The following is a 22,500-nucleotide window of genomic DNA, read 5'->3' on the forward strand; positions in this document are numbered from 1 at the left end:
CAGACAGGGACAGTTCTCTAGTCTTCTCTGTCTCAGGACACACAGGGACAGTTCTCTAGTCTTCTCTGTCTCAGGACACACAGGGACAGTTCTCTAGTCTTCTCTGTCTCAGACAGACAGGGACAGTTCTCTAGTCTTCTCTGTCTCAGGACAGACAGAGACAGGTCTCTAGTCTTCTCTGTCTCAGGACAGACAGGGACAGTTCTCTAGTCTTCTCTGTCTCAGGACAGACAGGGACAGTTCTCTAGTCTTCTCTGTCTCAGGACACACAGGGACAGTTCTCTAGTCTTCTCTGTCTCAGGACACACAGGGACAGTTCTCTAGTCTTCTCTGTCTCAGGACACACAGGGACAGTTCTCTAGTCTTCTCTGTCTCAGGACACACAGGGACAGTTCTCTAGTCTTCTCTGTCTCAGGACAGACAGGGACAGTTCTCTACTCTTCTCTGTCTCAGGACACACAGGGACAGTTCTCTAGTCTTCTCTGTCTCAGACAGACAGGGACAGTTCTCTAGTCTTCTCTGTCTCAGGACAGACAGGGACAGTTCTCTAGTCTTCTCTGTCTCAGGACACAGAGACAGTTCTCTAGTCTTCTCTGTCTCAGGACACAGAGATAGTTCTCTAGTCTTCTCTGTCTCAGGACACACAGGGACAGTTCTCTAGTCTTCTCTGTCTCAGGACACAGAGACAGTTCTCTAGTCTTCTCTGTCTCAGGACAGACAGGGACAGTTCTCTACTCTTCTCTGTGTCAGGACACACAGGGACAGTTCTCTAGTCTTCTCTGTCTCAGGACACACAGGGACAGTTCTCTAGTCTTCTCTGTCTCAGGACACAGAGACAGTTCTCTAGTCTTCTCTGTGTCAGGACACACAGGGACAGTTCTCTAGTCTTCTCTGTCTCAGGACACACAGGGACAGTTCTCTAGTCTTCTCTGTCTCAGGACACAGAGACAGTTCTCTAGTCTTCTCTGTCTCAGGACACACAGGGACAGTTCTCTAGTCTTCTCTGTCTCAGGACACACAGGGACAGTTCTCTAGTCTTCTCTGTCTCAGGACACAGAGACAGTTCTCTAGTCTTCTCTGTCTCAGGACACACAGGGACAGTTCTCTAGTCTTCTCTGTCTCAGGACAGACAGGGACAGTTCTCTAGTCTTCTCTGTCTCAGGACACACAGGGACAGTTCTCTAGTCTTCTCTGTCTCAGGACACACAGGGACAGTTCTCTAGTCTTCTCTGTCTCAGGACAGACAGGGACAGTTCTCTAGTCTTCTCTGTCTCAGGACACACAGGGACAGTTCTCTAGTCTTCTCTGTCTCAGGACAGACAGGGACAGTTCTCTACTCTTCTCTGTCTCAGGACAGACAGGGACAGTTCTCTAGTCTTCTCTGTCTCAGGACACACAGGGACAGTTCTCTAGTCTTCTCTGTCTCAGGACACACAGGGACAGTTCTCTAGTCTTCTCTGTCTCAGGACACACAGGGACAGTTCTCTAGTCTTCTCTGTCTCAGGACACACAGGGACAGTTCTCTAGTCTTCTCTGTCTCAGGACACACTGGGACAGTTCTCTAGTCTTCTCTGTCTCAGGACACACAGGGACAGTTCTCTAGTCTTCTCTGTCTCAGGACAGACAGGGACAGTTCTCTAGTCTTCTCTGTCTCAGGACGGACAGGGACAGTTCTCTAGTCTTCTCTGTCTCAGGACAGACAGGGACAGTTCTCTAGTCTTCTCTGTCTCAGGACAGACAGGGACAGTTCTCTAGTCTTCTCTGTCTCAGGACAGACAGGGACAGTTCTCTACTCTTCTCTGTCTCAGGACAGACAGGGACAGTTCTCTAGTCTTCTCTGTCTCAGGACACACAGGGACAGTTCTCTAGTCTTCTCTGTCTCAGGACAGACAGGGATAGTTCTCTAGTCTTCTCTGTCTCAGGACACACACCTTCAACCTCCCCATCAACTGCTGAGTTCAGACCACTGTTTAGTAGCTCTTGTTTTATAGCTGTGTGCCCTACTGTGTGTTCACTATCTCCAGCCCTATGACACTACTAACACATACACTACACACTGACAGGGAGGGATGTGGGGCCAGAACGGCCTGTTTATGGTTTCCTGTGCAGTCAGTGAGAAAGACGGAGAAAGCCATATGGGTTTGGCTGGGAGGGAGGGAGGGAGGGAGGCATGGAGGGAGGGAAACGGAAAGGGAGAGCGAGGGAGGTGCTGCCACCTCACAGCACCACTTGCATGACTCATCTACAGCCAGCTAAAGAGAAAAGAGTATATAGAGAGAGAGAAAACAGAGGGAGGAGGAAGAGAGCAGGAAGAGCAGGAAGGGAAAGAGGCATAGAAAATAATAGGAAGGGAGGAGAGAAACAATGAGGAAGGAGAGAGAGGGAGGAAGAGGCAGGGGAGAGAGAGGGAGGTAGAGGCAGGGGGAGAGAGAGGGAGAAAGAGGCAGGGGAGAGAGAGGGAGGAAGAGGCAGGGGGAGAGAGAGGGAGGAAGAGGCAGAGGGAGAGAGAGGGAGGAAGAGGCAGGGGGAGAGAGAGGGAGGAAGAGGCAGGGGGAGAGAGAGGGAGAAAGAGGCAGGGGAGAGAGAGGGAGGAAGAGGCAGGGGGAGAGAGAGGGAGGTAGAGGCAGGAAGCAAAGAGAGAGAGAGACTACCATAACCCACTGGATTCCCAAATTACATTAAATGAACTAAATACAAACTCTCCAACCCAAAAAAGGCCTGTGCTGTTGATGTTATCAGACCACAAATTCCAATTGGCTATACTTCAACCTTTTAACATCAGCTCTGGCATCTTCCCCAATATTTGGAACCAAGGATTGATCACCCCAATCCACAAAAGTAGAGATAGATTTGATTCCAATAACTATCGTTGGATATGCGTCAACAGCAACCTTGGGAAAATCATCTGCATTATCATTAACAGCAGACCAGTGCACTTCCTCAGTGAAAACAATGTACTGAGCAAATGTCAAATTGTCTTTTTACCAAATTACCGTATGACAGACCACGTATTCACCCTGCACACCCTAATTGACAAACAAACGAACCAAAACAAAGGCAAAGTCTTCTCATGATTTTTTTTTATATAAAAAAAGCATTTGACTCAATTTGGCATGAGGGTCTGCTGTACAAATGTATGGAAAGTGGTGTTGGGGAAAAAACATACAATATTATAAAATCCATGAACACAAACAACAAGTCTGCGGTTGAAATTGGCAAAAAACACATTTCTTTCCACAGGGCTACAGCTTAAGTCACACCCTATATAACATATATATCAACGAATTGGCGAGGGCACTAGAACAGTCTGCAGCACCCGGCCTCATCCTACTAGAATCTGAAGTCAAATGTCTACGGTTTGCTAATGATCTGATGCTTCTGTCCCCGACCAAGGAGGGCCTACAGCAGCACCTAGATCTTCTGCACAGATTCTGCCAGACCTGGGCCCTGACAGTATATCTCAGTAAGACAAGAATAATGGTGTTCCAAAAAAGGTCCAGTTGCCAGAACCACAAATACCACAAATTCCATCTAGACACCGTTGCCCTACAGCACAAAAAACTATACATACCTTGACCTAAACATCAGCGCCACAGGTAACTTCCACAAAGCTGTGAACCATCTGAGAAACAAGGCAAGAAGGGCCTTCTACGCCATCAAAAGGAACATACAATTCGACATACCAATTAGGATCTGGCCAAAAATACTTCAATCAGTTATAGAACCCGTTGCCCTTTATGGTTGTGAGGTCTGGGGTCCGCTCACCAACCAAGAATGTTGGGACAAACACCAAATGAGACTCTACATGTATAATTAACCAAAAACATCCCCTGCGTACAACGTAAAACACCAAATAATGCATGCAGAGCAGAATTAGGACAATACCTGATCATTATAAAACTCCAGAAAAGAGATGTTAAATTCTACAACCACCAGACAGGCAGACAGACAAGTAGACAGGCAGGCAAGCAGAGAGACAGACTGGCAAGCAGGCAGACAGACAGGCAGACAGACAGGCAGACAGATATACAGGCAGGCAGACAGACAGACAGACAGATAGACAGACAGACAGACAGACAGACAGACAGACAGACAGACAGACAGACAGACAGACAGACAGACAGACAGACAGACAGACAGACAGACAGACAGACAGACAGACAGACAGACAGACAGACAGACATACAGGCAGGCAGGCAGACAGATATACAGGCAGACAGACAGACAGACAGACAGACAGACAGACAGACAGACAGACAGACAGACAGACAGACAGACAGACAGACAGACAGACAGACAGACAGACAGGCAGGCAGGCAGGCAGGCAGGCAGGCAGGCAGGCAGACAGATGTACAGACAGGCAGGCAGGCAGACAGATGTACAGACAGGCAGGCAGGCAGACAGACAGATGTACAGACAGGCAGGCAGGCAGCCAGGCAAGCAGGCAGGCAGGCAGGCAGGCAGGCAGGCAAGCAGGCAGTCAGGCAGGCAGGCAGGCAGACAGGCAGGCAGATAGATAGGGAGAGATATACAGCAGCAGTAGACTATAGGTACAGTAATGATATACAGCAGCAGTAGACTATAGGTACAGTAATGATATACAGCAGCAGTAGACTATAGATACAGTAATGATATACAGCAGCAGTAGACTATAGATACAGTAATGATATACAGCAGTAGACTATAGATACAGTAATGATATACAGCAGTAGACTATAGGTACAGTAATGATATACAGCAGTAGACTATAGGTACAGTAATGATATACAGCAGTAGACTATAGGTACAGTAATGATATACAGCAGTAGACTATAGATACAGTAATGATATACAGCAGTAGACTCTAGATACAGTAATGATATACAGCAGTAGACTATAGATACAGTAATGATATACAGCAGCAGTAGACTATAGATACAGTAATGATATACAGCAGTAGACTATAGATACAGTAATGATATACAGCAGTAGACTATAGATACAGTAATGATATACAGCAGTAGACTATAGATACAGTAATGATATACAGCAGGCAGGCAGTCAGACACCTCACCACAGAGATCTGTCAGAGCTGCCGAACCATTGATCTCACAGCACGCTTCTTGTCTCTCTCCTTCTCTCTGTCTCTCCCTCCCTCTCTCTCTCTCCCTCCCTCCCTTCCTCCCCCCTCCTTACCACCGCTGCAAAGCATCCTGGGACACACAGCTGGACCGCCTTAACACCCCACCCCCCAGGCCCTCCCTACAGACGCCCCTCACACACACACGGTCCATGAGTTTCCCCCCCCCCCAGGGACAGTGCCACGGGGGTTTGGGGTGTTAGGGAAGGAGGGGGAGAGTTAACGGCTGGAAATACTCAGCTGCAGTTAGCTGTTGCTTTGTGTTTCATTTGATTTGCTTTTTTATTTGCCGCTGTGTTTGTGTGCATGTGCAGGGGGGGGGGGGAGACATTTGAAATGTATTTTTTTTTTACATTTTGTGAGTGTAATGTTAACAGTACATTTTTATTGTTTATTTCACTTTTGTTTATTATCCACTTCACTTGCTTTGTCAATGTTAACATATGTTTCCAATGCCAATAAAGCCCTTAAATTGAATTGAGAGGAACAGAGAGAGAGAGAGAGAGAGAGACAGAGACACAGAGAGAGGGGGGAGAGAGGGAGAGAGACAGAGAAGGAGAGAGGGAGAGAGACAGAGACACAGAGAGAGGGGGGAGAGACAGAGAGGGAGAGGGAGAGAGAGACAGAGACACAGAGAGAGGGGGAGAGAGGGAGAGAGACAGAGAGGGAGAGGGAGAGAGAGACAGAGACACAGAGAGAGGGGAGAGAGAGGGAGAGAGACAGAGAGGGAGAGAGAGAGAGAGACAGAGACACAGAGAGAGGGGGAGAGACAGAGAGTGAGAGGGAGAGAGAGAGAGAAATAGAGAAGCATGAATGAGTAGGAGAAAGGGAAAACCAGAGAGAGTGACATAACTATACAATGTCTGTGTTGCAGATTGCCTGTATGTCTGAAACCCCTCTTATCCCCCAGTATGTTTGAGACAGTATACAGCTCGTTATACAGAATGAGCTCTGGGCTCCAGAGATAGCCTCCAGGGAGAGGCTGAGCTGGTATGCTGCTCACCCCGCTGCCAGGCCTCCCTCCCCTGGGTACCACCTCTCCTTCATGGGCTCTCCTCTGTCTGGCTCTCTGGCTGAGATGTAGCATAGCGTAGCACTAGACTGGAGATCCAGCCCTGGATGTAGCATAGCGTAGCACTAGACTGGAGATCCAGCCCTGGATGTAGCATAGCGTAGCACTAGACTGGAGATTACATTTACATTTACATTTAAGTCATTTAGCAGATGTTCTTATCCAGAGCGACTTACAAATTGGTGCATTCACCTTATGATATCCAGTGGAACAACAACTTTACAATAGTGCATCTAAATCTTTTAAGGGGGGGGGGGGTTAGAAGGATTACTTTATCCTATCCTAGGTATTCCTTAAAGAGGTGGGGTTTCAGGTGTCTATGGAAGGTGGTGATTGACTCCGCTGCCCTGGCGTCGTGAGGGAGCTTGTTCCACCATTGGGGTGCCAGAGCAGCGAACAGTTTTGACTGGGCTGAGCGGGAACTGTGCTTCCTCAGAGGTAGGGAGGCGAGCAGGCCAGTGGTGGATGAACGCAGTGCCCTTGTTTGGGTGTAGGGCCTGATCAGAGCCAGAAGGTACGGAGGTGCCGTTCCCCTCACAGCTCCGTAGGCAAGCACCATGGTCTTGTAGCGGATGCGAGCTTCAACTGGAAGCCAGTGGAGAGAGCGGAGGAGCGGGGTGACGTGAGAGAACTTGGGAAGGTTGAACACCAGACGAGCTGCGGCGTTCTGGATGAGTTGTAGGGGTTTAATGGCACAGGCAGGGAGCCCAGCCAACAGCGAGTTGCAGTAATCCAGACGGGAGATGACAAGTGCCTGGATTAGGACCTGCGCCGCTTCCTGTGTGAGGCAGGGTCGTACTCTGCGAATGTTGTAGAGCATGAACCTACAGGATCGGGTCACCGCCTTGATGTTAGTGGAGAACGACAGGGTGTTGTCCAGGGTCACGCCAAGGTTCTTAGCACTCTGGGAGGAGGACACAAGGGAGTTGTCAACCGTGATGGCGAGATCATGGAACGGGCAGTCCTTCCCTGGGAGGAAGAGCAGCTCCGTCTTGCCGAGGTTCAGCTTGAGGTGGTGATCCGTCATCCACACTGATATGTCTGCCAGACATGCAGAGATGCGAAAAGCCACCTGGTTATCAGAAGGGGGAAAGGAGAAGATTAATTGTGTGTCGTCTGCATAGCAATGATAGGAGAGACCATGTAAGGATATGACAGAGCCAAGTGACTTGGTGTATAGCGAGAATAGGAGAGGGCCTAGAACAGAGCCCTGGGGGACACCAGTGGTGAGAGCACGTGGTGCGGAGACAGATTCTCGCCACGCCACCTGGTAGGAGCGACCTGTCAGGTAGGACGCAATCCAAGCGTGGGCCGCGCCGGAGATGCCCAACTCGGAGAGGGTGGAGAGGAGGATCTGATGGTTCACCGTATCAAAGGCAGCAGATAGGTCTAGGAGGATGAGAGCAGAGGAGAGAGAGTTAGCTTTAGCAGTGCGGAGAGCCTCCGTGACACAGAGAAGAGCAGTCTCAGTTGAATGACCAGTCTTGAAACCTGACTGATTTGGATCAAGAAGGTCATTCTGAGAGAGATAGCAGGAGAGCTGGCCAAGGACGGCACGTTCAAGAGTTTTGGAGAGAAAAGAAAGACGGGATACTGGTCTGTAGTTGTTGACATCGGAGGGATCGATTGTAGGTTTTTTCAGAAGGGGTGCAACTCTCGCTCTCTTGAAGACGGAAGGGACGTAGCCAGCGGTCAAGGATGAGTTGATGAGCGAGGTGAGGTAAGGGAGAAGGTCTCCGGAAATGGTCTGGAGAAGAGAGGAGGGGATAGGGTCAAGTGGGCAGGTTGTTGGGCGGCCGGCCGTCACAAGACGCGAGATTTCATCTGGAGAGAGAGGGGAGAAAGAGGTCAAAGCACAGGGTAGGGCAGTGTGAGCAGGACCAGCAGTGTCGTTTGACTTAGCAAATGAGGATCGGATGTCGTCAACCTTCTTTTCAAAATGGTTGACGAAGTCATCCGCAGAGAGGGAAGGGGGGGGGGGGGCGAGGAGGATTCAGGAGGGAGGAGAAGGTGGCAAAGAGCTTCCTAGGGTTAGAGGCAGATGCTTGGAATTTAGAGTGGTAGAAAGTGGCTTTAGCAGCAGAGACAGAAGAGGAAAATGTAGAGAGGAGGGAGTGAAAGAATGCCAGGTCCGCAGGGAGGCGAGTTTTCCTCCATTTCCGCTCGGCTGCCCGGAGCCCTGTTCTGTGAGCTCGCAGTGAGTCGTTGAGCCACGGAGCAGGAGGGGAGGACCGAGCCGGCCTGGAGGATAGGGGACAGAGAAAATCAAAGGATGCAGAAAGGGAGGAGAGAAGGGTTGAGGAGGCAGAATCAGGAGATAGGTTGGAGAAGGTTTGAGCAGAGGGAAGAGATGATAGGATGGAAGAGGAGAGAGTAGCGGGAGAGAGAGAGCGAAGGTTGGGACGGCGCAATACCATCTGAGTAGGGGCAGAGTGAGAAGTGTTGGATGAGAGCGAGAGGGAAAAGGATACAAGGTAGTGGTCGGAGACTTGGAGGGGAGTTGCAATGAGATTAGTGGAAGAACAGCATCTAGTAAAGATGAGGTCAAGCGTATTGCCTGCCTTGTGAGTAGGGGGGGAAGGTGAGAGGGTGAGGTCAAAAGAGGAGAGGAGTGGAAAGAGGGAGGCAGAGAGGAATGAGTCAAAGGTAGACGTGGGGAGGTTAAAGTCACCCAGAACTGTGAGAGGTGAGCCATCCTCAGGAAAGGAACTTATCAAGGCGTCAAGCTCATTGATGAACTCTCCAAGGGAACCTGGAGGGCGATAAATGATAAGGATGTTAAGCTTGAAAGGGCTGGTAACTGTGACAGCATGGAATGCAAATGAGGAGATAGACAGATGGGGCAGGGGAGAAAGAGAGAATGTCCACTTGGGAGAGATCAGGATTCCAGAGCCACCACCCCGCTGGCCAGATGCTCTCGGGGTATGCGAGAACACGTGGGCAGACGAGGAGAGAGCAGTAGGAGTAGCAGTGTTATCTGTGGTAATCCATGTTTCCGTCAGCGCCAGGAAGTCGAGGGACTGGAGGGTGGCATAGGCTGAGATGAACTCAGCCTTGTTGGCCGCAGACCGGCAGTTCCAGAGGCTGCCGGAGACCTGGAACTCCACGTGGGTCGTGCGCGCTGGGACCACCAGGTTAGAGTGGCAGCGGCCACGCGGTGTGAAGCGTTTGTATGGCCTGTGCAGAGGGGAGAGAACAGGGATAGACAGACACATAGTTGACAAGCTACAGAAGAGGCTACGCTAATGCAAAGGAGATTGGAATGACAAGTGGACTACACATCTCGAATGTTCAGAAAGTTAAGCTTACGTTGCAAAAATCTTATTGACAAATGACGAAAATGATACAGAACTGCTGGCTGGTGAAGTAGACTTTGTTTGAACGTGTAGCTGGCTAGGTAACCTCGATAGTTTCAGTACTACACCTTATCATGATACAAAAGCAACTATGTAGCTAGCTAACATAGCACTAATCAAGACGTTCCTTTGTAATGTATTTAGTTTCTACAATGCTGCTCGTCAGTGATAGTTGGCTAGGTTTGGAAAAATGGTGTCGCGGGGGACGAAAATAGCTGGCTAGCTAACCTCGATTATTACTCTAAACTACACAATTATCAAGCTATGACAAAGACAACTATGTAGCTAGCTAGTGCACTAGTCAAATCGTTCCGTTGTAATGTATTAGTTTCTACAGCGCTGCTAGTCGGTAACGGTTGGCTAGCTAGCAGTGGGTTTGATGATGACTAGGTGTGTTGACTAAGTCTGGAGTCTGGACAACGGCGTCGCGGCGCGGCTGGCTAGCTAACCTCGATAATTACTCTAAACTACACAATTATCTTAGATACAAAGACAGCAAAGACAACTATGTACTAGCTAACACCACACTAATCAAGTCGTTCCATTGTAATGTTGTAATGTAATAGTTTCTACAGTGCTGCTAGTCGGTAGAAGTTGGCTAGTTGGCTAGCTAGCAGTGTTGACTACGTTAGGAGGACGAAAATAGCTGGCTAGCTAACCTCGATAATTACTCTAATTACTCTAAACTACACAATTATCTTTGATACAAAGACGGCTATGTAGCTAGCTAAGAAAAATCGCTCAGATCAAACAAATCAAACCAATGTAATGTAATGAAATTTAATATTACCTGTGGAGCGAAGCGAAGTGCGACTACTCGCTCCAGCCCTGGAGGTAGCATAGCGTAGCACTAGACTGGAGATCCAGCCCTGGAGGTAGCATAGAGTAGCACTAGACTGGAGATCCAGCCCTGGAGGTAGCATAGCGTAGCACTAGACTGGAGATCCAGCCCTGGAGGTAGCATAGCATAGCACTAGACTGGAGATCCAGCCCTGGAGGTAGCATAGAGTAGCACTAGACTGGAGATCCAGCCCTGGAGGTAGCATAGCATAGCACTAGGCTGGAGATCCAGCCCTGGAGGTAGCATAGAGTAGCACTAGACTGGAGATCCAGCCCTGGAGTTAGCATAGCATAGCACTAGACTGGAGATCCAGCCCTGGATGTAGCATAGCGTAGCACTAGACTGGAGATCCAGCCCTGGAGGTAGCATAGCGTAGCACTAGACTGGAGATTCAGCCCTGGAGGTAGCATAGCGTAGCACTAGACTGGAGATCCAGCCCTGGAGGTAGCATAGCGTAGCACTAGACTGGAGATCCAGCCCTGGAGGTAGCATAGCGTAGCACTAGACTGGAGATCCAGCCCTGGAGGTAGCATAGCGTAGCACTAGACTGGAGATCCAGCCCTGGAGGTAGCCTACAGCAGATCTCTGTTGACTGTGAGACTATGTCTCCGTCTATGCTGTGTTTGTCTCCAAGCACTGTCTCTCTGTGTGAAAGCACACATTTCACAGTTAGGATGGCGTTTTGCCCAAGAGCTGTGTTCATAGCTAGGCTCTATACCACTCTTTTTATTGATTGGTTCATTTGAGTGAATTTGAATATTTGCTGGATTGATATAGGTCTTCCATCTCATACACTGAGACATGAGGACCTGCTAGACGCTACTGAAATAGAATGTTCTAGATCAGAATGTTCTGGACCCCTGTCAGTCATTGGGGCCCTGGCTGGCATTCCGGAAGCCAAATACCCACTGGGCCCTCAGAGGCACATAGATCTTTTCCATAGGATGCCACCCAAGCATTTCCTCCATTGACTGTACAATAATACTGCTGGCACATAGCTGGCAGACCACTGAATGTATAGAAATCAAAGGCTCTTTATGTCCCTTTGACGGTCACTGTGATGTCCTGTAGCAATGCCACAAAGCCAAAGACACTGTCAACACTGGTGGACCAACAAGTCCTTCCTGCTGCTGATGTAGAAACTCCTCCAGTGGATGATTGTTATATATGTATCACAGGTCACAGCCAATCCATGTGGATCCTCTCCTCTCCTCTCCTCTCCTCTCCTCTCCTCTCCTCTCCTCTCCTCTCCTCTCCCCTCCCCTCCTCCCCTCCCCCCCCTCCCCTCCCCTCCCCTCCCCTCCTCTCCTTTCCCCTCCCCTCCCCTCCCCTCCCCTCCCCTCCTCTCCTCTCCTCTCCTCTCCTCTCCTCTCCTCTCTGCTTAGAACGTCAGAGAGTCTGTGTGTTCCAAATGCCGTTGTATTCCTTCTCTCATCTATCTATGCGCTCTCCTCCTCTCACCTTGTCCTTTGGCTTGTGGACTTCAATGCACAACACCTCAGCTGTATGTGACCGGCAAACCGCTACACACAGCCTACATCGTTGTCACCATATTAGTAAAAGTAATGTCCTAGTCAGCATAGTTAACAGAACTAACGCGTTAGTAAACCCTCTATAATCGTGTAGTAATGTTACAGTGTACAGTCAGTAAGTGGGCCCCAGTGGCAATAAATTAGTAAAACCAAAAGCTTACCTTGACATGGAAGAGTTCCAGTGTTGTGTTGGATAGTCATAGCCAGCTAGCTAACATAGCATCCCTCTGTTTGAGCAGGGTGTTTCAGTAGGCTAAACTAGCTAGCTTCATTTGCTAACTAAGTAAGTGAAAATGAAAAAAAATGACAATCTCTCTCTCTCTCTTTCTTTCTCCCGCTCTCTTGCTTCTCCTTCATTTTGGAAGAAATTAATTTGTTCAAAGCTGTTCAACTATTGTCTTTCTCTCTCTTTGAGTCAACTACTCACCACATTTGATGCACTGCAGTGCTAGCTAGCTGTAGCTCATGCTTTCAGTACTAGATTCATTCTCTGATCCTTTGATTGGGTAGACAACATGTCAGTTCATGCTACAAGAGCTCTAATAGGTAGGAGGATGTCCTCTGGAAGTTGTCATAATTACTGTGTAAGTCTATGGAAAGGGGTGAGAACCATGAGCCTCCTTGGTTTTGTATTGAAGTTAAAGGTTCCCAGAGGAGGAGGGAAGCTAGCTGTCCTCCGGCTACAACATGGTGCTACCCTACAGAGTGTTGCTGAGGCTACTGTAGACCTTCATTACAAAATAGTGTGTTTTAATCAATTATTTGGTGACGTGTAGTTTTATATAGTATAGTATAGTTTTATCTAAAAAGGATAATTTTTTTATGTTTTACAATTTGTTTTTAAATGAAATTCACTGAGGAGGAGGGTCCTCCCCTTCCTCCTCTGAGGAGCCTCCACTGATAGGGAATATGGTGTCATTTTGGACACATCATTGTCAAGTGTTAAGATGAAACCAGGGGACCAGTTTGTTGTTCTTAATGTTCCTCACAAACAGGGTGTGGCTACCATAAGAAGTGGAATGCCTGGATCTGACCAACAACGTCATTGCAAAAATGCTTTTTCATTATGCAATTCAATTTTTTACTGGATATGTGGAAAACAAAACATTCACCTTTTGCTGCTATTTCTGTCAGGTCTAGTCATACAGTTTGATGCACCACAGAACACAGAACACAGAACACAGAACACGGAACACACTGCAACTGACTGCAACTCAATGCTGCATGGCCAGCACAGCATTCCATTGTAAATGAATGTAATTCTGATGGACCAAAACACAAAGACGCTGCAGGTGTGATCGAGGCACATTACACTGACATTGCGCCTGGCTAGATAGCTATTGCATAGAGTTCAGGAGAAAATGTATTTTTCATGCCTTGGAGCTTGATGTGCGGTTTGTGCTGAAGTGCGCCCCCATGTGGAAGCTATAAGGAATAGCAGGTTATTACTGTAAAAGCACATTGGTATGTACTGTAGGTCTGAACGGGGTATGATACTATGTAAGGAATGTATATAACACAGTGCCTTGAGCTTGAATTAGTCCATGATTCATTCACAGCAGTTCATGTCTTCTAAAAGATGTGTGATATAGAGACCACTGCAAAATATGTTTTCACTTCTGCAAGAAGAGACCATAGCATACTACAATCTGATGTGATATTTACTGCTATTATTTCAAATAATGACAATTAAATTGTTAGATGTATTTTATTGTTGGGAAATAGATGAGAGCAGATACTTTGACAAAGGGGACCGTTGTGTTCAGATGTCACATTGTGTTCTCTATAATCAGAAACGTTGGATTTTCATATTGTTCTCAATGTCTAGTTTTCACAATCAGTTGTGCAGTAATATAGTAGGCCATCAAACCTGACAATACTGCCCTAGAAACGGGCAGATCTGAGAAAGAAGAAGAATGTAACTGAAGACCAATAAGTCATGTTTATCATGTATTTCCTCTCATGTGGTCCCAGAGTACTACTGCATGTCATAGAAGCAGAAACAGAAGAACAACCTGTTTTCTAAGAGAAGAGCAGAACGCCTGTGAAGGTGGTGTGGTGAGACATGGTGTCCTGCTGCAGGATGACTACAGACTGTATCTCCTTCTTCCAACTCAGTGTGACTCCATTGGAACCTCCTTGTCCTCTCCATCTGTTTCATCACCATCGGTCACAGTCTCCATTAGAAGTCTTATACAGCGACACTCTTCTCTTCTTGCTGGAGGTTGTAAAGGCAGTGTATGTGAAGTAGTAGACTCCATTAACCGGTGCTCTGAAGATACCTGTCACTGGACTGTAAGCCTCACCAATATTGTTGAAGACATGTTTGTAGACCAGGATGCCATCATCACTATTTGGTCCTTTGGATTCAGACAGCGAGGCTGAGAAGGCCACCTTCGGTCTCTCTCTGTTCTCTCTCTTCAGTTCCTCCACGGTGGCTCCCATCTCATTCAGTTTGGTGCTCTGTTGAGCCACAATGTCTCTCAGCTCCTGGAGTAGGACTCTCTGTTCCTCCATGTTGGCTCCCATCTCATTCAGTTTGGTGCTCTGTTGAGCCACAATGTCTCTCAGCTCCTGGAGTAGGACTCTCTGTTCCTCCATGTTGGCTCCCATCTCATTCAGTTTGGTGCTCTGTTGAGCCACAATGGCTCTCAGCTCCTGGAGTAGGACTCTCTGTTCCTCCATGGTGGCTCCCATCTCATTCAGTTTGGTGCTCTGTTGAGCCACAATGTCTCTCAGCTCCTGGAGTAGGACTCTCTGTTCCTCCATGTTGGCTCCCATCTCATTCAGTTTGGTGCTCTGTTGAGCCACAATGGCTCTCAGCTCCTGGAGTAGGACTCTCTGTTCCTCCATGGTGGCTCCCATCTCATTCAGTTTGGTGCTCTGTTGAGCCACAATGGCTCTCAGCTCCTGGAGTAGGACTCTCTGTTCCTCCACCTGGCTCTCGCTGACCCTCAGCCTGGCTTCCACGACGGCTGTTTCAGTCAGATGGTTGTTCATGGGAACGTCTTCATCATGGCCCTCGTCCCCATCTTGGTAGACCTGTACGGTGTTGTCAGTTTTAGGGTTGTCACTGTGCTGAAGCTGTCCGTCAGGGGCACAGCTGCAGAGGACGAACAGCAGAGCTACTACAGTGCTCATCGTTTCAGATCGATTGTGGCATCCTTTGGTATCAAACACCCAGACTCATTACTTAGAAACGTCAATAGTTCATCACTTACTTCATCATTTATGTATAAAACAATTAGGTGCTGCATATTCTGATCTTCACAGTTCACACTGCTAATAAATGATAGATAACATTAACTTCAATTTGTCCTGCCAGTAAATCACAGTCAATCCTCTAGATAAAAAATGTACATGCAATAGGCCTGATCAATTCATCAATATCACACTCGTTTTAATGTAATATAACCTACTTGATCTCTATAGCGTCAGGTTTTTCTCCATCAGCCTAGATGTAATTAATATATCCAGCCACTGGAGGACAGTGGTTAGCCTCTATAATAGCCTACTCTGCTGTTGTATTCTATGCTGGGATTCGGGACTGATTGTGGTGACTGTTAGATAAACAGGGAAATGTTTACCTTCTCAATTTAACCAGCTGTTTGCCCCAAAACAGGAATATTGCTTCATTATAAAATTGCCTTCAATAAATAATGATTTATTATCAGGCTTTTTTGACTGTCTGGTCATATAGTCCTGCAAACAAATGCAACCGATAGAGAGAGGTGTCAGGTCTGAGATGTGATTGTGTAGGTGAAACACTAATAGTCATTCTGAGAGAATTTATCATCTTAAGTGAATTTGAAAGACATTGAGAATTAGGTTTCCTATGAGGTGACCCAAAAACGTTCATTCATTCATTCATTTTTCTCCACTGAAACCAACGTCAAAGGGAAAGCACAGGGAAACTAATGTAATACCTGTTGCTCGAGTATTACACATTCAAACAACATGACACTATAACACAAGCATTGGATGTATATTGCAGGCAGTCAAGACACTTTACGGGGGGGGGGGGGGGGCGGTCTAGGATGGAAGGCGACGGCGGGCGCGTGAAAAGTTGATGGTTGGTGTGTAGGCCTAGGGGTTTGGGGAAAGATGAAAGGCGCGACGACAGTGGCATTCTCATGCAGAGACCGGTCGGAAATCGAGTGGCGTCTCTCGCGCCAGTCAAGGCCCTATACATGTCCACTGACTGTCTGGTCGGGTCTGTGGAACGGAGCCCAGTAAACAGAAACGGAAGACCTGGGGAAATAGTTGGTTAACCTGCTTGGCTGGACCCCTATGAGTCCTGCAAGTGCCATGAGCAGATCGAAAAATACTCTTCGTTTATTTCGTTTTCTGTGAACATAAATAGGAATGTTTCTATTTTTTTAAAGATAGTATTCGAAAGTCATAACCTATGTTATATTTGTACACAGCCCAAAGTAAAAGTTTCCCTTTGCGAGTTTGATGTTTTTTTTCTCGGTTGTTACTGAATTCGATTCTTTTATTGCTCCTCATAAAAATGTTTTATTTTATTTAACCTTTATTTAGACTAGGCAAGTCAGTTAATAACAAATTCTTATTTACAATGACAGCATACACCGGCAAAAACCCGGACGACGCTGGGCCAATTGTGCGCCGCCCTATGGGACTCCCAATCACGGCCGGATGTGATGCCGCCTGGAACAATACGCAAACGTGTGTAGCTATGCGCATATGGTTCAAAATATCCCTAAAGCCGTATTTGTAGTAGTTAGGCTATGGACTATTTTATTATCAAGGACTCTGAATTGGGCGACTTTAGAAAGTGGTAGGACTTTAGATCAAAGGTACCCATTCCAGCATGGCGTTTTACTTTGTCTTTGCGAACATTTGAAATAAGGAAAGCTCGCTTCAACACGCCTTTTCTTTAGAGGAGCTAGTCTTCAGAGCTCAATGTGTGGCCGGCTTTATTTTCTTATCCAAAGGAGGATTAAGGTTTTCGAAGCACTCACGTTTATTCAAACAAATCATCAAGTCGAAGTAAAAGGGTGATTTAACGCACATGAACTTTGATGGAATTGTGAAATTTTCCAAAACGTTGACTCCATTAATCGCTCTCTTGCACGCACGCACGCACACACACACACACACACACACACACACACACACACAGGTATGTCTTACTAACTTGTGAGGACTTTCTGGGTACCAACAATTAATTCCCATTCAAAATCCTATTTTCCCTAACCCCTAAACCTAACCTTAACCTTAACCCTAAACCTAACCCCTAAGCCTTTTTACAAGTGAGGACCGGTAAAAGGTTTGCTATTGTTGTGAGGACTCCTGGTACTCAAATATAATAAAGTGTACTCACACACAGTTTAAATACGTGTTTGTATTGGTGTCATGTCATTTCTTTTTTTTCAACCAATAAAAAATAAATGACAATTATATTACGATTATTTTAATAGTGCTTAAAAATCCTTATTGGATTTGTTTAAATTGTGTTCCTCTGGTATTCCAGTAAGAGCAGAATGCTCATTGTACACACCTGGAAGGACTTTGCTGATGAGATGTTGCTCTTTAGTGCGCAACTTATGCAGAATCAGGTCTGAGTCACATAAATGACTGTTTGCTACATACACTGTTGCCTCTCTCTCAATTTCAATTCAATGGTTTCTCTAAATGCACTTCTTTCTCTCTCCCCCCATTTGGTGTGTTCCCATGTTTTGCTATGACACTCCGGTGGTCTCCGCCTTGCGCAATGACCCCCCCCCCCCCCTTTTTCTTTTACACTGCTGCTACTCGTTGTTTATTATCTATGCATAGTTATGTTACCCCCACCTACATGTACATATTACCTCAATTACCTCGACTAACCTGTACCCCCGCACATTGACTCGGTACCGGTACCCCCTGTATATAACCTCATTACTAACCTGTAACCCCGCACATTGACTCGGTACCGGTACCCCGTACCATAGCCTCGTAATTGTTACTTTATTGTGTTGCTTTTTTTACTACTTTAGTTTGTTTCGTAAATATTTTCTTAAACATTATTTTCTTAAAACTGCATTGTTGGTTAAGGGCTTGTAAGTAAGTATTTCACGGTAAGGTCTACACATGTTGTATTCGGCTCATGTGACAAATACAATTTGATTTGACATGAACGGTGTTCCCCGCAGGCGTCCGCCCCTCCCCTTGGCCCGTAAAACAAGGGTGGAGGAGGGGGAGGAGAAGAGGGGGAGAGAGGGATGAGGAGAGTCAGTCAGTGTTTAGAGTGTAAATTTACAAAGTAGATCAGATCGAGGCAAGGAATGAACACTTGCTCAAATGTTTTCATAAATAGCCTTGTGTTTTTAATCTTCTGGGGAATACCACTGTGAGACCTGTGTATCTTATCGGATTTTCCACGTCATCTAAACTTTTCATGGACTGTTTTTTAATGGAACTTTAGTCGTCATCAGAACGCACATCTGATGGCTCTGTCTCCTTACTAAACGCATCTTAGCCTATAGTTCCTAATGCGTCAAATCAGGTTTTCTTCCTTGTACACATTTTACGCACGACTGGGAATTAGGATTAGGCGTTCCTAACAGAGTTTAGACAAAGCTACAAGTCAATAAAGTCATGGGGACAATGCGCAGGACACCTTATCTCCACGGAATCGGATATTGACTGTTGGTAGTCTCGGCATCGTCATCTCTGTGAACCCAGTCTGGAACCCCGCAGCGGATTACAGAGGTTGTTTTTGATCCGTCTTTTTCACAGAGGGGCACTTCTTTCCCGTTTGGGTGTTTGTTGGCGGTGATGGTGGCACAAGGGGTCATGGAGACCAGGACTAGCCGGAGACCGTGCAGCAGCGCCCAGCAACACTTACTGCTGGCGGTCGCTCTCATCGCATGCAGCTCGCAACTACTGGTGGACGCCAACTCCTGGTTGTAAGTTGAACTTTTTCATGTCAAATTAACTCTGTTCAGTTTCTATATCGTTGCGTACTTATTATTTCATGCGCAATTGATTCATTAATTGACAGCTATTGGGGTTTGAGAGAGCGTTCTTGTGTTGTCTTGTGTTGTGGTGACGTGTGTTCTGTTGTGTCGTGGAGGAGACCAGTGGGAGAACAAATGTGGTGACTTTGTCACAATATTTACCCATGCTACGCACAAATGGCCAAGCTGTTTGTGGAATGGGGGGAAACAGGGGAAGTCCACAGAGTGGAACACCGCATCTTGACCTTGTGCGGAGAGCTTGCTGCCAAACGTTCCACTCTGACGGAGAACATTCCAATCATGTTCCTCATCATCTGACATCGATACAGCACATCATTATTTCATTATTTCATTCGATTAGTACCTGTCTTTATTTCCACAGTAGAATAGACTATATATGTTTTCCTTTATATGTATTATTTTCGTATTTAATGAATGCACATTTGCCATTATTGCCAATTGTATCGCTTTAAACGACATATTGAAACGGCGAGTCTTTGACTGAAGCTCTATAGGCTAAAATACTTGCTATTTACGCCTCATCCAGACACTATAATAAACGTTTATTTTCTCAACACTGTATATAACTACCAACCTCCTATTTCCCATCCGTGCATGCAGGTCGTTAGCGATGAACCCTATCCAGAGACCGGAGATGTACATCATCGGGGCGCAGCCTCTGTGCAGCCAGCTGACGGGCCTCTCCCAGGGCCAGAGGAAGCTGTGCCAGCTCTACCAGGACCACATGGTCTACATAGGCGAGGGCGCCAAGACGGGCATCAATGAGTGTCAATACCAGTTCAGACAGCGGCGGTGGAACTGTAGCACGGTGGATAATGCATCCGTGTTCGGACGCGTCATGCAGATAGGTAAGCAAGTCACGTGGTGGGATTGGGATATAGGCTCTGGTTCAGCGCGTTAGTGACCATTTATTTCACCAACGGTTAGTTAAGGAACGCGCACGAATGCGCTGGACCAGAGCTAATGAGTGATAGGCCGGTGGCGGTAGATGATGAAACATGTTCACATTTTGAATTCCCAGTGTAAACTTAGAATTAGTGCACTTTAGAGGCAACGCTGATAACTGTATCTGTACTCTTCAATGTGCTTTTGTATCAGTTCAACTATTAGATAGGGGACCTTTTAACAAACTTGATGTTTCCAAATAAAAATTCGTTGCGCTCAATTGTCAGTCAGATTTTTCTCGACAATTGAGTGTTAGTTCCGTTTTGTAGTTAGATGAGGTGTAGACTAGAGATGGCTTGTCCAATACCCCATAGCTTCTCTATTCTCCCTCTGATGCAGGATCCCCCTCCGACGGCCAGTCAGGCAGGCCGACCGATCCCCTCCCTCTCCCCTCTTCCTCGCCGTTCCCAAAACAGCAAAGGAGTTGTTTGCAGTCAATCGCGAGGGTTTTATTGAGGTGTTAGCCTGCTATTGTCCACGGCCTCCTTTTGAAATGCAATCATGGGGTGACACGGACTCGGCAGATCCGGGCTGCTATTTGAACTATCGGTTCTATGGGCCAATAAAAGTCCTGGTCTTTATCGGGAGCTCGGGCTCCTGCCTCCCGACTCACATTTAACCTACACATTCTGTTTTTAAGAGAACACATAATTACAACTTTTTGACACGTGACTTTTCTGTTATAACAGTGCCAGGAATCAGGATAGCCAGTCTTAAATGCGGAGTTGCGTTTTACATGGAATATAAAAAAACGGTTTATCTTACTGACAGACGGGCATTGGCATTGTAAACTGATGCCCTCTTTCTTGGTTGGCCGAAGTGGCATTCACCGGCGAATTACTTCCAAAGATATGTCAACATAGGCTATGACTATATATTATTTTTTATATCAAACTCACGAATTATTTAAGAATTCCCAAATCATAAACGTCAACAGAATATATTTTTTATTGTTTACGTTCCCCAAAACACATTTGGAGAGAGAGTGCCAGCTGCCAAGGTTACGTTTATTTGCTTGTATAGAGAGTCCTAGCCTTCCAAGGCTACGATGCTGAAGTATTTCAAACCTTGAGATCTGCATTCCAGATGGTATATCCATCCAGTGGAAAACCTGTCAGGTAACACCCAATGATTTATATATACACTAGATGTCCGATAGGGGGCGTTGTATTAAAGCCGCAGTGCCTCCATCTTGGAACTCCCCCACAGGTGTTAAAAAATATATTTTGGAATCGATAGAAATTAATTTATTAATGTATACATTCGTTTTTTCCACATCTATTCTTTTACAGACACATTAAAGCATACTTGTAAATTATATTATGTGAGCTGAACATACAAATATATATATATTTTAAATATATATTATTATTTTATATATTTTTATATATATATTAAAGTATATATTTTAAAGTATAATTTTTATGGAGATACTAATGTTACCTAAATACATGTAATTTTGTCCTTAAAATGTTTTATCAGAATACTGTAGAATTCCATTCATTCTTATGGAGGACTGATCCTACTGGGGAGTGGCAATATGGCTGACCGGTGGCTTCAAAGCCTCTCAATGGCCAATACATAGCATCGACAATCCAGGGTTAACATACATCATTGGTAACACCTGCACACCAGATGGGGGGGAGAGAGAGAGATTTTCCTATGCCAATAAGCCCTTTGAATTGAATTGAGAGAGACAGAGAGAGAGAGAGAGAGGGAGAAAGAGTGTGATAAAGAGAGAGAGAGACCCCACAGAAACAGACCCCACAGAGCCCAAGGACAGCAACAGAATTAGACACAACCAAATCATGAGAAAACAAAAAGATAATTACTTGACACATTGGAAAGAATTAACAAAACAACAGAGAAAACAAGAATGCTATTTGTCCCTAAACAGAGAGTACACAGTGGCAGAATACCTGACCACTGTGACTGACCCAAACTTAAGGAAAGCTTTGACTATGTACAGACTCAGTGAGCAGAGCCTTGCTATTGAGAAAGGCCACCGTAGGCAGACCTGGCTCTCAAGAGAAGACAGGCTATGTGCACACTGCCCACAAAATGAGGTGGAATCTGAGCTGCACTTCCTAACCTCCTGCCAAATGTATGACCATATTGGAGACACATATTTCCCTCAGATTACACAGATCCACAAAGAATTAGAAAACAAACTCGATTTTGATAAACTCCCATATCTATTGGGTGAAATACCACAGTGTGCATCACAGCAGAAAGATTTGTGACCTGTTGCCACAATAAAAGGTCAACCAGTGAAGAACAAACACCATTGTAAATACAACCCATATTTATGTTGATTTATTTTCCCTTTTGTACTTTAACCATTTGGACGTCGTTACAACACTGTATATATACATAATATGATATTTGTAATGTCTTTATTTTTTTGGAACTTCTGTGAATGTAATGTTTACTGTCACGGTTGTCGTAGGAAGGAGCAGACCAAAGTGCAGCGTGATTATCGTTCCACATTTTTATTGAACTGTGAAATTATGCAATACATATAAATAAACTGAATAACAAAACAACAAACTGTGACGTAGAGGTGAAACATACACTAACTCAAAGACAATCTCCCACAAACCCAGGTGGAAAAAAACCCTACTTAAGTATGATCTCCAATTAGAGACA

The 22,500-nt window shown here is 46.0% G+C and overlaps 1 protein-coding gene across 2 annotated transcripts in view; it reads left to right on the forward strand.

The window, feature by feature from the left end:
• The window catches only part of LOC106609811 (protein Wnt-5b), a 223,050-nt gene that overhangs the window by 163,698 nt on the left and 36,852 nt on the right, over positions 1–22,500 (forward strand). The window contains exons 3-4 of one of the 2 annotated variants that reach the window (XM_082964203.1): positions 18,665–18,834; positions 19,507–19,754. In XM_082964203.1, the coding sequence (XP_082820329.1) occupies positions 18,704–18,834; positions 19,507–19,754 (379 nt within the window). In that variant the 5' untranslated portion in view covers positions 18,665–18,703. The remainder of the gene's footprint in view (positions 1–18,664; positions 18,835–19,506; positions 19,755–22,500) is intronic. The other variant, XM_082964204.1, reaches the window with a different exon arrangement.

This window comes from Salmo salar, chromosome 17 (assembly GCF_965601325.2).
Source record: "Salmo salar chromosome 17, fSalSal1, whole genome shotgun sequence".
Classification (NCBI taxonomy): Eukaryota; Metazoa; Chordata; class Actinopteri; order Salmoniformes; family Salmonidae; genus Salmo; species Salmo salar.